This window comes from Phyllostomus hastatus, unplaced genomic scaffold, assembly GCF_019186645.2.
Source record: "Phyllostomus hastatus isolate PE091 unplaced genomic scaffold, TTU_PhHast_1.1 phas_scaffold_585, whole genome shotgun sequence".
Taxonomy (NCBI): domain Eukaryota; kingdom Metazoa; phylum Chordata; class Mammalia; order Chiroptera; family Phyllostomidae; genus Phyllostomus; species Phyllostomus hastatus.
Window position 1 is genome coordinate 1,251,675 of NW_025334037.1, and position 15,993 is coordinate 1,267,667.

The 15,993-nt window shown below is 37.3% G+C and overlaps 1 protein-coding gene and 1 non-coding gene across 3 annotated transcripts in view; both read left to right on the forward strand.

The window, feature by feature from the left end:
* The window catches only part of IPO7 (importin 7), a 67,414-nt gene that overhangs the window by 38,948 nt on the left and 12,473 nt on the right, over positions 1 to 15,993 (forward strand). For both annotated transcript variants that reach the window (XM_045825361.1, XM_045825363.1), the window contains 4 exons: positions 9,825 to 9,914; positions 10,324 to 10,489; positions 10,675 to 10,835; positions 15,233 to 15,361. In XM_045825361.1, the coding sequence (XP_045681317.1) occupies positions 9,825 to 9,914; positions 10,324 to 10,489; positions 10,675 to 10,835; positions 15,233 to 15,361 (546 nt within the window). The remainder of the gene's footprint in view (positions 1 to 9,824; positions 9,915 to 10,323; positions 10,490 to 10,674; positions 10,836 to 15,232; positions 15,362 to 15,993) is intronic.
* Positions 10,062 to 10,245, forward strand: LOC123810257. The gene has a single exon (XR_006784220.1). It is a non-coding gene; the product is annotated as a small nucleolar RNA SNORA23 (small nucleolar RNA).

Consider the following 15,993-nt stretch of genomic DNA (forward strand, 5'->3'; position numbering starts at 1 on the left):
ACTTCCCAGCCCTAGGATACACCTAATCTATTTTTTGTCTCCTTTATGGATTTGCTAACTCTGGACGTTTGCATATAAATGGAGTGATAAAACATTTGGTCCTTTTTGAGTAGTTTTTTTCTTTTACTTAGCATAATATTTTCAAAGTTCATCATACTGTGGCACATGTCCCAGCACTTCCATTCCCTTTTATTGCCAAGTAATATTTCATTGTATTGATAAACCACATTTTATTTATTCGTTTTTTAGTTGATGGACCTTTGTATTATTTTCATATTTTGACTGTTTTAACAATGGTGCTATGAACATTTGTGTACACATTTTTGTGTGGACATATGTTTTTATTTCTCTTGGGTAATAAATACCTAGAAGTCAAATTGCAGGTCATATTTTGAGAATCTGCCAGGCTGTTTTTCCAAAGTGACTGGCTCTGTCATTTTATGTTTTCATCAGCAGTGTATGAAAGTTCAAGTTATTATGTCCTCATAAATACTTATGTCGTTTTCATTATAGCCATCCTACTTGGTATCAGATGGTTTCTCGTGGTTTTGATTTACATTATCCTGATGACTAATGATATTGAGAATCTTTTTATATGCTTATGGACAATTGTATGTCTTCTTTGGAGAAATGTCTGTTCTAGTCCTTTATTTTCAATTGTGTTGTTTTCTTTATTATTACATTGTTAAAGTTCTTTATATATTCTAAATACTACATCTTTATCATATATGATTTTCAAATATTTTCTGCCATTCTCTGGGTTATCTTTTCAATTTCTTGATGGTATCCTTCAAAGTTTAAGTTTTGATATAATTTTGAAATCATGTCCAGTTTATATTTTCTTTTGTTCCTTGTGCTGAAAGTACTTTTTGCATGAGTTTTCTTTAATTGTATTTTTTCCCATTACCATTTATTCCCCTTATATGCCCCTGCCCCGCAATTACCACTCTTGTCCAGGTCCATGAGTCCTTTTTCCTTTTTTCTCTGTCCCTTTATGTTCTAATCCCCTCCACAGAGCTGTCAGCCTGTTCTCTGTCTGTGTCTGTCTCCATTGAGCTGGTTAGTTCAGTGTGTTCATTAAAATCCACATGAGTGAAATCATGGTATTTGTCTTTTTCTGACTGGCCCTTTTCACTTAGCATAATGTTCTCTAGGTCCATCCTTGCTGTTGCAAATGGTATAATTTTATTCTATTTTATGGCCGAATAGTGTTCCATTGTGTATGTCTACCATAGTTGTTTTATCCACTCATCTACTAATGGACACTTGGGCTGCTTGTACATCTGTGGTAATTGTAAATAATGCTACAATGAACATGAGGGTACTTTTATATTTTTGATTGAGTGTTTTGGGTTTTTACAGATAAATTCCCAGAAATGGAATCATTGGGTCATAAAGCAGTTCTGTTTTTAATTATTTGAGGTATCTCCATACTGTGCTGTCCACAGTGGCTGCACCAATCTGTATTCCCACCAATAGTACAAAGGGTTCCCCCTTCTCCACATGCTGGCCAGTGCTTGTTCGTTGATTTATTGAAGATAGCCATTCTGACAAGTGTGAGATGATAGCTTGTTGTTTTAATTTGCATTTCTGTGGTTAGTGATGTTGCCATCTTTTCATATGAGGTGGGTCCCAGAAAAACCTGGAATAATGTTCTGGAGGGTGGGTCCCTTGCAGTATAGGCTTCTCCTGCTAGGTGAGTGTTCTAGGAACCCACCTCTATCAGTGTACCAGCTAGCATTGTTGAGAGAGGCTGGGTTAGGCTTCAGTAATTTTTTTTTTTTTTTTTGAAGATTCTTTCAATGCATTTGCCCATTTCTTGATGGTTGATTTAAGAGAGCACCTACCCATACTGTGCTTAGTGCTCAGCAGCTTTTGGCCAAAAACAGCATGACCCCGGTGCCCCACCTTGCCTATTCATCCAATTTAACCCCAAGCAAATATTTTGTTTCCCTGGATGAAAAAAGTCCTCAAAGAAAAATGTTGTTGATGTGGAAGAGATGAAACAAAAAATGGCAGAACACTAAAAGGCATCAAAATCAAAAACAAGTTCAAAAATTGTTTTTGAGCAGTGGGGGAAAAAAACGTCTCAATAGATGTATTACATCAAATGGAGAGAGTACTTTGAAGGTGACCAAAGTTTAAACATGTAAGAATAAATAACTTGATAGATTCCAGGGGTTTTTTATGGGGGGGGTCCTGTCTTGTATATCTGTTGGCCATATGCGTGTCCTCTTTGGAGAAGTGTCTATTTGTGTCCTTTGTCCATTTTTTTAAATTTGATTCTTTGTTTCTTTGGTGTTGTTTTATAAGTTCTTAATGAATTTTGGATATTAACCCCTTATCAGATGTATCAGCAAATATGTTCTTCCTTCTGTGGGTTATCTTTATATTTTGTTGATGGCTTCCTTTGCTGAGCAAAAACTTTTTAGATTGATATGGTACCATTGTTTTTTCCTTTGTTTCCATTTCCTGGGGATATGTATCAGAAATGAAACTGCTATGAGCAGTATCTGGGATTTTACTGCCTACGTTTTCTTCTAGTACTTGTCTAGTTTCAGGTCTAATGTTTTAAGTTTTTAATAATTCATTTTTTGAATTTATTCTTATGTGTGGCATAAGAAGGTGGTATAGTTTCATTTTTCTGCACACATCTGTCTAGTTTTCCCAGTACCATTTATCGATCGAATAAACTCTCTTTAGCCCACTGTATGTGCTTGCTTTTCCTGTTAAATATTAATTGACTATAAAGGTGTAGGTTTATTTTTGGGCACTCTGTTCATTGATCTTTATGTCTGATTTTATGCCATTACCATGCTGTTTTGACAACTGTGGCTTTATAGTTTAGTTTGATACTAGGTAGTGTGATTCTTCCAACTTTGTTCTTCTTTCTCAAGATCACTGTTGCTGTTTGGGGCCTTTTGTGGTTCCATATAAATTTTTGGAATATTTATTCTAGTTCTGTAAATATGTCATTGGTATCCTGATAGGAATTGTGTTGAATCTATAGATTGCTTTGGGTAGCATGACATTTTAATGATTTAGTTAATTCTTCCTATCCATGAACTTGGTGTGTGCTTCCACTTATTTGTATCTTCTTTAATTCTTCAGTGTCTTAGAAATTTCTGAGTATAGGTATTTTATATCCTTGGATAGATCTATTCCTAGGCATTTTTTCCTTTTGAAGCTATTGTAAAAGGTATTGTTTTCATGGTTTCTTTGATACTTCATTATTGGCATATGAAAATGCCATTGTATTGAACAGTGTTTGTGAACCAAAGGGTCGCTGGTTCAATTCCCAGTCAGGGCACATTCCTGGGTTGTGGGAGGCAACCACACATTAATGTTTCTCTGCTTCTCTCTCTCTCCTTTCCCTTCTGTCTAAAAAGAAATAAATTGAAAAAGAAAATGTCGTTGCTTTCATTGATCGATTCTAGTAGTTTCTTGGTGGAATCTTTAGGGTTGTTTATGTACAGGATCATGTCATCTGCAAATAAAGATAGTTTTACTTCTTCCTTTCCAATTTGGATGCCTTTTATTTCTTCTTGTTTGATTGCTCTAGCTGGGACTTCCAGTACTATGCTGAATAAGAGAGGTGAAAGCAGATTTCCCTGTGTTATTCACGATCTTAAGGGGAACGCTTGTAAATTTTGCCCACTGAGTATGATTCTGGCACTGGGTTTGTCATGCGTGGCATTTATTATGTTGAGTTATGTTCTCTCTATTCCCCCTTTGCTGAGAGTTTTTATCATAAATGGGTGCTGGATTTTATCAAATGCTTTTTCTGCATGTGGTTTTCTTCCTTCATCTTGTTTATACGGTATATCACACTTGTTGATTTGTGAATGTTGTACCAATCTTGCATTCCTGAATAAATACCACTTGATCATGGTGTATGGTGTATGATATTTTTGATGATGAATTACCATATTCGGTTTGCTAGTATTTTGTTGAGGATTTTAGTATCTTATGTTCTTTAGGGATATTGGCATGTAGATTTCTTTCTCTGTAGTATCTAACTGGGTGTGGAATTAGGATAATACTGGCCTGATAAATGAGCTTGGGAATCTTACCTCTTCTTGAATTTTTTGGAATAGTTCAAGGAGAGGTGTTCTTGGAATGTTTGGTAAAATTCACATGTGAAGCTTTCTGGTCTAGGGCTTTTGTTTATTGGGAGTTTTTTGATAACTGTTTCGATTTTACTAGGTATAATCTGTCTTTTCAGAATCTGAATCTTTTTTATTTAGTTTTGGAAGACTGTTTCTAGGAATTTATCGATTTCATCCAGGTTGTCCAATTTGTTGGCATATAGCTGTTCACAATATTTTCTTACAATCCTTTGTATTTCTTTGGTGTCAGTTGTTCTCTCTCCTTTTTCATTTCTGATTTTATTTATTTGGGTCCTTTCTCTTTTATTCTTGATTAGTCTGGTTAAAGTTTCGTCAATCTTGTTTATCTTTTCAAAGATTCAGTTCTTGTATTCATTGATCTTTTATATCATTTTTATAGACTCTAATTTCATTTATTTCTGCTCTGACCTTATTATTTTTTTTCCTTTACTCACTTTGGGCTTTGCTTGTCATTCTTTTCTCTCTCTCTTTTTTTTTTAAGATTTTATTTCTAGAGAGAGGATGCAGGAGGGAGGGAGAGAGGGAGAGAAACATTGATGTGTGAGATATACATCAATCAGCCATCTCTCAAATGCCCCCAACCAGGGAACCTGCCCGCAACCCAGGCATGTGCCTTCACCAGCAGCTGAACCAGTGACCTCTCGGTTCACAGGCCAGCACTCAGTTCACTGAGCCATATCAGCCAGGACTGTCTGTTGTTCTTTTTCAAGTTCCATTAACTATAAAGTTAGATTGTTTATTTGAACTACTTATTTCTTGAGATAGTGCTGTAATGCTATGAATTTCCATCTTAGGACTGCTTTTTGTGTGTCCCACCGATTTTGTGTTGTGTTCTCATTTTCACTTGTTTTACAAGGTATCTTTTGATTTCTTCCTTGACCCATTCATTATTTAACAATATGTTATTTAGCTTCCATGTCTTTGTGTATTTTTTAGTTTTATTTTTGTGATTTCTATTTTCATGGCATTATGGTCACAGAAGATGCTTGGTATGATTTCAATCTTAAATTTATTGAGACCTGTTTTGTGTCCTAAATGTGGTCTGTCCTAGAAGATGTTCTTCCATGTGCAGTTGAAAAGAATGTATATTCTGCTGCTTTGGAGTGAAATGCTCTGAAGATATCAATTAAATCTATTTGATCTAGTGTGTCATTTAAGGCCACTGTCTCCTTGTTGATTTTCATTCTGGAAGTTCTATCCACTGAACTCAAAGGGGTATTAAAACATCCTACTATGACTGTATTTTTGTTGATTTCTCCTTTTAAGTCTATCAAGATTTGCTAAACGTGGTTAGATGTTCTTATTTTTGGGTGCATAAATGTTTACTAGGGTTGTATCCTTGTTTTGGATTGTTTCTTTGTCATTATGTAATATCCTTCTTTGTCTCTTATTATATAGCCTTTGTTTTGAAGTCTGTTTTGTCATATACAGGTATTGCTATACCAGCTTTGTTTTTTTTCCTTTCCACTTCCATGAAACATCTTCTTCTGTTCCTATTTATTTATTTATTTATTTATTTATTTTTAGAGAGGGAAGGGAGGGAGAAAGAGAGACAGAAACATCAATGTGCGGTTGCCAGGGGGCATGGCCTGCAACTCAGGCATGTGCCCTGACTGGGAATCGAACCTGCGATGCTTTGGTTCACGGCCCGCACTCCATCCACTGAACTACACCAGCTAGGACTATGCCTTTACTTTTAGTCTGTGTATCTTTCTTTCTGAGGTGGGTCTCTTAGAAACAGCATATATAACTATTTTCCTGTTTTTTTCTTTTTCTTCATTAAGATTTTATTTATTTTTAGAGAGAGGAAAGGAGCGAGAAAGAGAAGGAGAGAAACATTAATGTGTGGTTGCTCCTCACGTGCCCCCTTACTGAGGACCTGGCCCACAACCCAGGCATGTGCCCTGACTGGGAATCAAACCAGCGACCCTTTGGTTTGCAGTCTGGTGCTCAATCCACTGAGTCACTGAGCCACACCAGCAAGGGCTTTAAAAAAAAAAATGTTTATTTATTTTTAGAGGGAGGGAGAAATAGAGGGAGAGAAACATCAATGTGCAAGAAATACATCAGTCAGTTGCCTCTCGCATGTCCCTAGTTGGGGACCTGGCCTGTGAACCAGCAGTCTTTTGGTTCTCAGGCCATCACTCAGTCCACCCAGCCACACCAGCCAGGGTTCTTTTTCTTCTTTTTAAAGCCAGCCCTTTAACATTTGTTGCAGTGCTGGTTTGGTGTTAACTCCTTTAGCTTTTTCTTATCTGAGAATTTCTTTATTTCTCTTTCTGTTTTAAATGATAGCCTTGCTGGGTAGAGTGTCCTTGGTTGTAGGTTCTTACATTTCATCACCTTGAATATTTCTTTGTTTTCTTTCTTTTTTCTTTTCTTTTCTTTTCTTTTCTTTTCTTTTCTTTTCTTTTCTTTTCTCTCTCTCTCTCTCTCTCTCTCTCTCTCTTTCTTGTGCTTTTTAATGGTTTCTTGTCTTTTTTCATGCTGTTGAGTATCCTTATAATCATTACTCTAAACTCTATATCTGATAACTTGCTTGCTTCCATTTCATTTAATAATTCTTCTGGAGAGTTCTCTTGTTCTTCCTTGGGGGGCCTGCTACTTTGTCTTCCCTTTTTGGCTACCTCCTTTTGTGTGTTTCTAGGTATTAGGTAGACCCACAAAGAGGCTGGTGTAGACCTATGTCAGACACAGCTTGTGGCTGGCCCTCGGCAACCTGTTTGGAGCTATTAGCAATCCACAGCTTGTGGCTGGCTCCATGTGCCAGACCAGGTGTGTGCAGAAAGAACCAAGCTGCACACAAAGGCCAGATTTTACCAGCACTGGTCAGTAAAATCTCAGAGCTCAAGGGCTTAATTCCTGAAGTAGCCTCCAGCTGTACTGAGCAGCCTGTCTTCAGCTCCACAGGGTAGGTTGAGAGGGATTCCTGTGGGTGGAGCTATTGCTTCCCCTCCAGGCTAATGCCTCAAGGAGGGGAGTGCTCTGAGAAAGATGGCAACTGCAGTATGAGGAATGGTTCCACACAGTGATCCTGGTGGCTGACCCTTCCGCTCTCTCCCCAGAGCCACCAACTGCAATCTCTTCTCACATGTCTCTGCTCTGCTCTCCTTCTGTGGGAGCCGAGGGTAAGTGGCTGTAAACAAAATTTTGTATGTTGACCCTTTAAGAGGCTCTCTGTGTCTCTAGCTGTCTCTGCCTGGTGGAGAGAAACCCTCTGTTTTTCATAACTGAATGATACTTGGGTTCCTTTCCCAGTTCTGGTGCTCTATGCTGGGTAGCTCAGCTTGGGGTTTGGACCCCCACAAATCCCAGGGAGAACCGTGCTCCCCCAACCCTATCCCCCCACCACCTCTGAAATATCCCTCCAGCATTTCAGCTGCTGCCCCATGGGAGCCCAGCCATCCCTCTTGCGCTTCTATACTCCCTGCCATTCTCGTTGTGGTGATGAGGTTTCTTCCATAAGTCCTTGGCTTTTCTCCAGCTATTGTTCAGTTTGTTATTTAGGATGGTTTCTCTGTAATTTAGTTGTAATTCCAGTTTGGTCCTGGGAGGAGGTTAATGTAATTTCCACCTACTTCAGTGACATCTTGGAGAGGCTACATGAATTTTATTTTTATGTTGCAAAACAATTGTAAAATAGCGGATTTTTTCTTCTCAAAATTGATTTTTAAGGAAGTTTGTATAAAGGAATGCATCTATTTACAGCCTAGGAACATAATACTTTTGTGCCAAATTTTCTAGGAAAGAATGAATGACTGGAGTGGATTTATCTTTAGAATCCTCAGCCTAATTATAAGCATTGTGTCTGACTTCTTCATAAATAATATGTAAAATTTATTTTTACTTTAAAGTTAATAAATGGGACCTATTCAAATTGTAAGTAAATACTTAGTTACAATACACTCAACTCCCAGTAGCCTTGCTACATAAGATGCTATATTGAATTTGTCATCGTTATTTTGTGTATCTTTCAGTTTTACTATACCTGTCCAGCCATCCTTATCTTAATTCATAAAGTATTAGGTTGGCAAAAAAGTTTGTTCGTTTTTTTCCAATAAGGTGGCTTATTGGATGGCTTATTTCCAATAAGGTGGCTTAAAGCACTACTTTTCCAATAGTAGTGCTTAGTTGTCTTTAACTTCATTTGAAATAATTTTGTTACACTGTGTTGTGACAACTGGCATAGCAGTGTGCAGTTTTTAAAAAACATCAAATTTGGTGAATTTCTGTGCAGCCATTTTAATATTGAAGGTGGGAGAAAGTATGAAACATTTTCAGCATACTATGCTGTATAATTTTAAGAAAAGTAAAAATGTAACTCAGATGCAAAAAAAAGATTGTTCAGTGTATGGAGACGGTGCTATTACTGATTTAACATGCCAAAAGTGATTTGCCATTTCATGCTGGAGCTTTCTTACTGGATGATGCTCCACAGTCAGGTAAACCAGTTGAAGTTGATAGCAATCAAATTAAGACATTAATTGAGAACAAAAAATGTTATACCATGTGGTAGATAGTTCATATACGCAGAATATCCAAATAAATAAAATTATTGGTGGAAATGAAAAATGTCTTTTATTTTACAGTAAAAAACTATATAGATTTTTTTACCAACCGAGTGGAAATTAAAAACAGTAATTATTTGTATAGAAGGCTGGGAATTGAGTGGATGTTTTTTGGCACATTCAGATTTTTTTTTAAACTTTATTTGTAAATAATTTTAGATTTACAGGAAAATTGCAAAAGCAGTTTCATTCTTCACCCAGCTTCCCCTAATGTTAACATCTTGGATATCTATGCCATAATACCAGGAAGTTAATATTGATATGATATTGTTAACTAATCTGCAGACCCATTTTACATTTTACAACTTTTTCCACAAATGTCTTTTCTGGTCCATGATCCATTCCAGGATCACATCATTGCATTTAGTTGTCATGTCTCATTAGTCCATACTTAAGTTCTGAAAGTGTTTATCAGTTTTAATTTTGATTTAATATGGAATTCAAGGATCTCAGAATCATGTTACTATTTAAAAAGTACATTTTTAGATATCCAGATTATTCCTTGAAAGCAGGATGTTTCTCAATCTTTGTTGTTGATTTAGAACCTTTCCAGAGGTTTTTTCATTGTAGTAGTTTTACAAGAAAAAAGTTATAAAAGGTAAGCAATAAAATCAACCACATTCCATTATTCAAACACCAGTGCTACTAAGATTCATTGCAGTTGCTTTCTAAACAAATGATGGAAAAAGTTAAAAGAAAATGTATTCAGTGTTTGTGGTTTTTTGTTTTGTTTTTTTTTAAATCTTCAACCGAAGACGTGATTGTTGATTTTTTTTAGAGAAGGAAAGGGAGGGAGGGAGACATTAGTGTGGGAGAGAAAAATTGATCAGTTCTCATATGCAACCTGATCAGGGACCAAACGCACAACCTAAACATGTGCCCTGGTTTACAGGTTGACGCTTCAAGCAGCTGAGTCAGTGGGCTAGGGTGTATTCAGTATTTTTGGTGGTAAAGTTTGAGAATAAGAAAATTGGGTGTGGATACTGGTGTTCAGAGAACCAGAATAAATGTATGTTTGAATCGGTTGTATGTAAATTGGTAGTCATTTTTAACACTGGTGTAGCTATTTGTTATTTGAGATTATATTTGCAACTGCTTCAAAAATAATATTTGTTTATATTTACAGAAAAAGATCTACAAAGATCAAATGGAATACATGTTGCAGAATCATGTATTCCCTCTATTCAGCAGTGAACTAGGCTACATGAGAGCGAGAGTAAGTTTTAATGTTGTATTAACTTATATATTTACGTCTTGTAATGAATGACTGTTTATGTGGATTTTCAAAGGGAAGCATTTTAATGTTCATTTTAAAAGCCATATTTCATTTTAGACTATGTTTCATATAAATCTTTAAATGGCTGATGTAATGTGTGCATAGTTTTCATCTGTGTCTGATAGCAAGTCTGTCTGTGTTTTGCATTCAGATCTTGCTATTCACACAAACATCATGCAGCCAAAAAGTAAGTTGGGATCATAGTACTGGTCTAGTGTTGTCTCATTGGACATAATTTTACACTGGCCAGCCTCCAAATTCCCACACAGAATTTTGGGATTAGAGATACTGTATAGTTTAGGGGAATTTAATGCAAGAAGTAACAACTCACTGTAATTTTTTTTTAAAGGCTTGTTGGGTCCTTCACTACTTCTGTGAAGTGAAGTTCAAAAGTGATCAGAACTTGCAAACGGCCTTAGAGCTGACACGAAGATGTCTGATTGATGATAGGGAAATGCCTGTGAAAGTGGAAGCTGCCATTGCACTTCAAGTATTGATCAGCAATCAAGAAAAAGGTAAAATGTTTATCTCAAAAATAGTGCAGTGCGTTTTCACATGATTGTACAAGGCATGATCCTAAATACTTGACACATCTTCCTTTTTATGTAGCAGTATCTTTTTCACTCTGGTGTATGTTGTGTCAGGTTTTAAGGAGTTTTAGCTATTTTGGTCTAAGTTGTTTTCTCATTTTATCTTACAGCTAAAGAATACATCACACCATTCATCAGACCTGTAATGCAGGCTCTTCTTCATATTATAAGAGAAACAGAAAATGATGATCTTACCAATGTAATTCAGAAAATGATCTGCGAGTATAGTGAAGAAGTTACTCCTATAGCAGTAGAAATGACACAACATCTGGTATGTAATTTGAACCAATCATTTATGCATTACTTACCTTATAGAAAGCATTTTCATAGAGCTTACTGTATGTCAGATACTGTTATAATCCCTTGATAAATATTTGTTTAAATTTCACACAGTCCTGTGTAAGGACTATTTCTATATTGAAATAAAACTTCAGATATAAAGAGATAAAGTGACTTGCCCATAGCGAGAATGGGTGGGGCTGGATTCCCATCTGAGCTGTGTGCCTTTACAAAGCACATCCTTAACTGTTACCTCACATTGCATTATGATTGCATTGTCCCTGTAGTTTCCTGGAATGTTTTGGACCAATTTAAAGTTGAAGTAGGAGTGTTTGTTAGAATTTTTTTTAAAGATATTTTTAGAGGAGAAGGGAAGGAGGAAGAGGGAGCGAGAAACATCAATGTGTGGTTGTCTCTCATGCACCCCGCACCAGGGACCTCGCCCACAACCCAGGCATGTGTTCTGACTGGGAATCAAACTGGCTACCCTCTGGTTCACAGGCCAGGACTCAATCCACTGAGCCACACCAGCCAGTGAGGTTATAAATGTTTTTAAAATGAAATTTGTGTAATGTTATTTTTTGATGGCCTTTGTTTACGTAGCCCAAGTCTTTGGAGAATTAAGAAAATTATTTCAGGGTGATAGAGAATATGACCATGTGTCCACCAGTTATCCATTCCTTTTCCCTATACAATGAATTATTTGATGCAGTTTATATTCCTGTTAAGTGTTAAGATTTCAAGAATGTAACTCTTGGTATTTGCTGTGGATGTAAGCAATGGCAAGAGTTTTATGAATCTAGCACCTGTTAAAATGATAAAAACTCTCAGCAAAATAGTTCTAGATGGGGCATAACATAATAAAAGCCATATATGACAAACCCAAGCCAGTATCATACTCAATGGACAAAAACTAAAAGCATTTCCCTTAAGATGAAAAATAAGACAGGGATGCCCGCTTTCGCTGCTCTTACTCAACACAGTACTATAAGTCCTAGCCATAGTAATCAGAGAAGAAGAATTAATAAAAGGCATTCAGATTGGAAAGGAAAAAGTAAAGCTCATTATTTGCAGATTTTGTGATACTGTATACTGAGAACCCTGAAGATTTCCACCAAAAAGCGACTAGATAAATGAGTTTAGTAATGTAAAAGATAAAAATAAATACCCAGAAATCAGTTTCATTTTTATATAACAGTAATGAAAGGGAAGGGGAACTAAGAAAACAAGCCCACTTACAGTTGCATCGAAAATAACATAAAATACCTAGGAATAAATGTAACCAAGGATGTAAAAAAACCTGTATTCCAAAATTATAAGACACTGAAGAAAGAAGCTCAAGAAGCTACAAATAAGTGGAAGCTTGTACCGTGTTAATGGATAGGAAGAATTAACATCATTAAAATGTCCATGCTACCCAAAGCAGCCTATAGATTCAGTGCAATTCCTATCAAGATACCAGTGGTGTATTTGACAGAACTAGAATAAATATTCCAAAAATTTATGTGGAACCACAGAACACTCTAAATAGCAACAGTGATCTTGAGAAAGAAGAGCAAAGTTGGAGAAATCAATCTACCTGATACCAGACTACACTACAAGGCCATAGTAATCAAAAGAGCATAGCACTGGCATAAATACAGACATACAGATCTGTGGAACAGAACAGAGAGCCCAGAAAAACTCACTCCTTTATGATCAATTATTATTTGACAAAGGAGGCAAGAACATACAGTGGAGTAAGGATTAGTCTAGTAAATAACTGGAGTTGGGAAAACTGGACAGATGTGCAAAAAAATGAAACTAGACCACTTTCTTATACCATGTACAACAATAACCTCAAGATGGATTAAAGAGTTGATGTAAGACTCAAAACCATAAAACTCTGAAGAGAGTTTTACATGGGAAATAAAATCTCTAACATTTCTTTTAGCAGTATTTTTCTCTGATAAATCTACTCAGGCAAGGGCAAGGAAAGAAAAAGGAAACAAATGAGACTACATCAAACTGAAAAAGTTTTGCATAGCAAAGGAAACCATCAACAAAATGGAAAGACAACACATTGAATCAAACAACATATTTGTCAATGATGCATCTGATAAGGGCTTAGTATTCAAAATTTATAAGGAATAGAATTCAAGTAACTTGTTCAAGATACCCTAGTAATTCACAGAACAGTACTATTTGTTTATAGTGTCAAAGCTCTTAATTACTGTTAAACAATTTGGAGGCTTTGACTGCTTTTGCTACTCCGGTTAGAACATTTTAAAAATTAAAAGTTTTACTTGGGCCAAGATGGAGGCGTAGGTAGACACACTGTGCCTCCTCACACAACCAAATTCAGGACAACAAAAATTTAGAAACAAATAAAAAAAAAAAACAAACAAAACCCAGAACTGACAGAAAATTGAACTGTACAGAAGTCCAACAACCAAGGAGCTAGACACATTCATCCAATCGGGTAGGAGGGGCGGAGTGGGGTGCTGGGCGGAGAGGGGTTTCAGCAAAACAAACAAAAAACAACAACGAAAACAGTGGCTTGCGGACCCCGGTGCACAAGGCAGCGGCTGACAGACCCCAGGCACGGGGTGGCAGCGGGCAGACCCAGTGAGGCGCACAGGGCGGCTGGCTGACCGAGCTGTCCCACATTCTCACACAGACAAACTAGGCGAAGTCGGGAAGCGAGGCATACCTCCCAGCCCAGGGCCCCAGCTCTGGGAAATAATGCCTCAAAACACCAACTGAAAACACCTGTGGGGGGTTGAGGCAGTGGGAGAGACTCCCAGCCTCACAGGAGAGTTTGCTGGCGAGACCCACAGGGTCCCTAGAATGTACACAAGCCCACCCACCCGGGAATCAGCACCAGAAAGGCCCACCCAGTTTGCTTGGGGGGAAGTGGCAGAAGGGACTGAAATCCGACAGAGCAAGTGCCATTGTTCCCTCTTGGACCCCGCCCCCGCAGACAGAGTCACAACCCAGCCACTGGGCTGACCTGCCCTGGTGAACACCTAAGGCTCCACCCCTCATACATAACAGGCGTGACAAGACCAAAAAACAAAACAAACAAACAAAAACCTGGCCCAAATGGAAGAACAGATCAAAGCCCCAGAGCAAATACTTTTAAGTGACAAAAGAGATAGCCAACCTATCAGATGCACAGTTCAAAGCACTGGTGATCAGGATGCTCACAGAATTGGGCGATTCTGGTTGCAAATTAGGTGAAAAAATGAAGGCTGCGCTAAGTGAAATGAAGGAAAACACACAGGGAACCAACAGTGATGGGAAGAAAACGGACTCAAATCAATGGAGTGGACCAGAAGGAAGAAAGAAACAACCAAACAGAAAAGAAGGAAGAAAGAAGAATTCAAAAAAAATGAGGCGAGGCTTAGGAACCCCCAGAACATCTTTAAACGTTCCAACATCCGACCTGTAAGGGTACCAGAAGGAGAAGAGGAAGAGCAACAAGTGGAACAGTTATTTGAACAAATAATAAAGGAGAACTTCCCCAATCTGGCAAAGGAAATAGACTTCCAGGAAGTCCAGGAAGCTCAGAGTCCCAAAGAAGTTGCACCCAAGGAGGAACACATCAAGGCACATCATAATTACATTACCCAAGATTAAAATGAAGGAGAGAATCCTAGAAGCAGCAAGAGATAAGGGGACAGTCGCCTACAAAGGAGTTCCCATCAGACTGTCAGCTGATTTCTCAAAAGAGACCTTGCAGGCACGAAATGGGGCTGGAAGGAAGTATTCCAAGTCATGAAAGGCAAGGACCTACATCCAAGATTGCTCTATCCAGTAAAGCTTTCATTTAGAATGGAAGGGCAGATAAAGTGCTTCTCAGATAAGGTCAAGTTAAAGGAGTACATCATCACCAAGCCCTTATTATATGAAATGTTAAAGGGACTTATCTAAGAAAAAGAAGATAAAAAAAACATGTATAGTAAAATGACAGCAAACTCACAATTATTAACAACCACACCTAAAGCAAAAACAAAAACAAACTAAGCAAACAACTAGAACAGGAGCAGAACCACAGAAATGGAGATCACATGGAGGGTTAGCAACAGGGGAGTGGGGGGGGTGGGGGGAGGAGGGTGGAGGGAAGGTACAGAGAATAGGTAGCATAGATGGTAGGTAGAAAATAGACAGGGGGAGGGCAAGAACAGTATGGGAAATGTAGAAGCTAAAGAACTTATGACACATGGACATGAACTAAAGGGGGGGGATGTGGGTGGGAGGGGGTGCAGGGGGGATGAAGGAGGGAAAATGGGACAACTGTAATAGCATAATTAATTAAAAAAACTACTTAAAAAATTAAAAGTTTTAGACCAAATTGTGTTTATGCTGCTTTAATGGCAAACCTAAATTATGTTCTTTTGAATCTAGGCAATGACATTTAATCAAGTAATCCAGACTGGGCCAGATGAAGAAGGAAGTGATGATAAAGCAGTTACTGCTATGGGAATCCTGAATACCATCGACACTCTTCTTAGTGTAGTTGAAGATCATAAAGAGGTAACAGAATGATCTAGTGTTTTAAAGGTTTTAGGTTATTTCAAGCCAATCTTCATGAACTGCTCTACCCTTGTTGGAGTTTCTAACTTAAAATGTTTTGTCATCTTTTCATGCCCCTTCATTCTGCCATCTTTTAAGTAGTTCCCTTTTGTTATGGATAAGATTGATGATATTATTTTAGTTTCCTTACTATTAGAAGGAATAAGGTGTTTGTGTTATAATATCTTTACTTCAAGGATCAGGTTTTTGGCTCCGTCTTAGGTTATATTTCTCAGAACCAAAAGTATGGTAATTCCTGGGAAAACATATTCTGTGTAGTGTTCCTTTAAATAAAAATTTTTTTTAAAATTATGGTAGAATACCATTTTAAGTGTACAGTTCATTGGTGGTAAGTAGATTCACATTGTTGTGCAACCTTCCCTGTTGTCTTTCTAGTTTTCTTTGTGAATTGTAAGTGAATTTTTAAAATGGAATTATTTGAAATATACAGAAAAGAGAAATAGAGAAAAACTGTTTATAAAGGGTATAACCAATACCCTTTAACCACCACCTAAATTTATTAGATTTTAACATTTTACAGTATATCCATTAGACTTTATTTCCGATAAGAAAAACAATTTCATATAGATGTA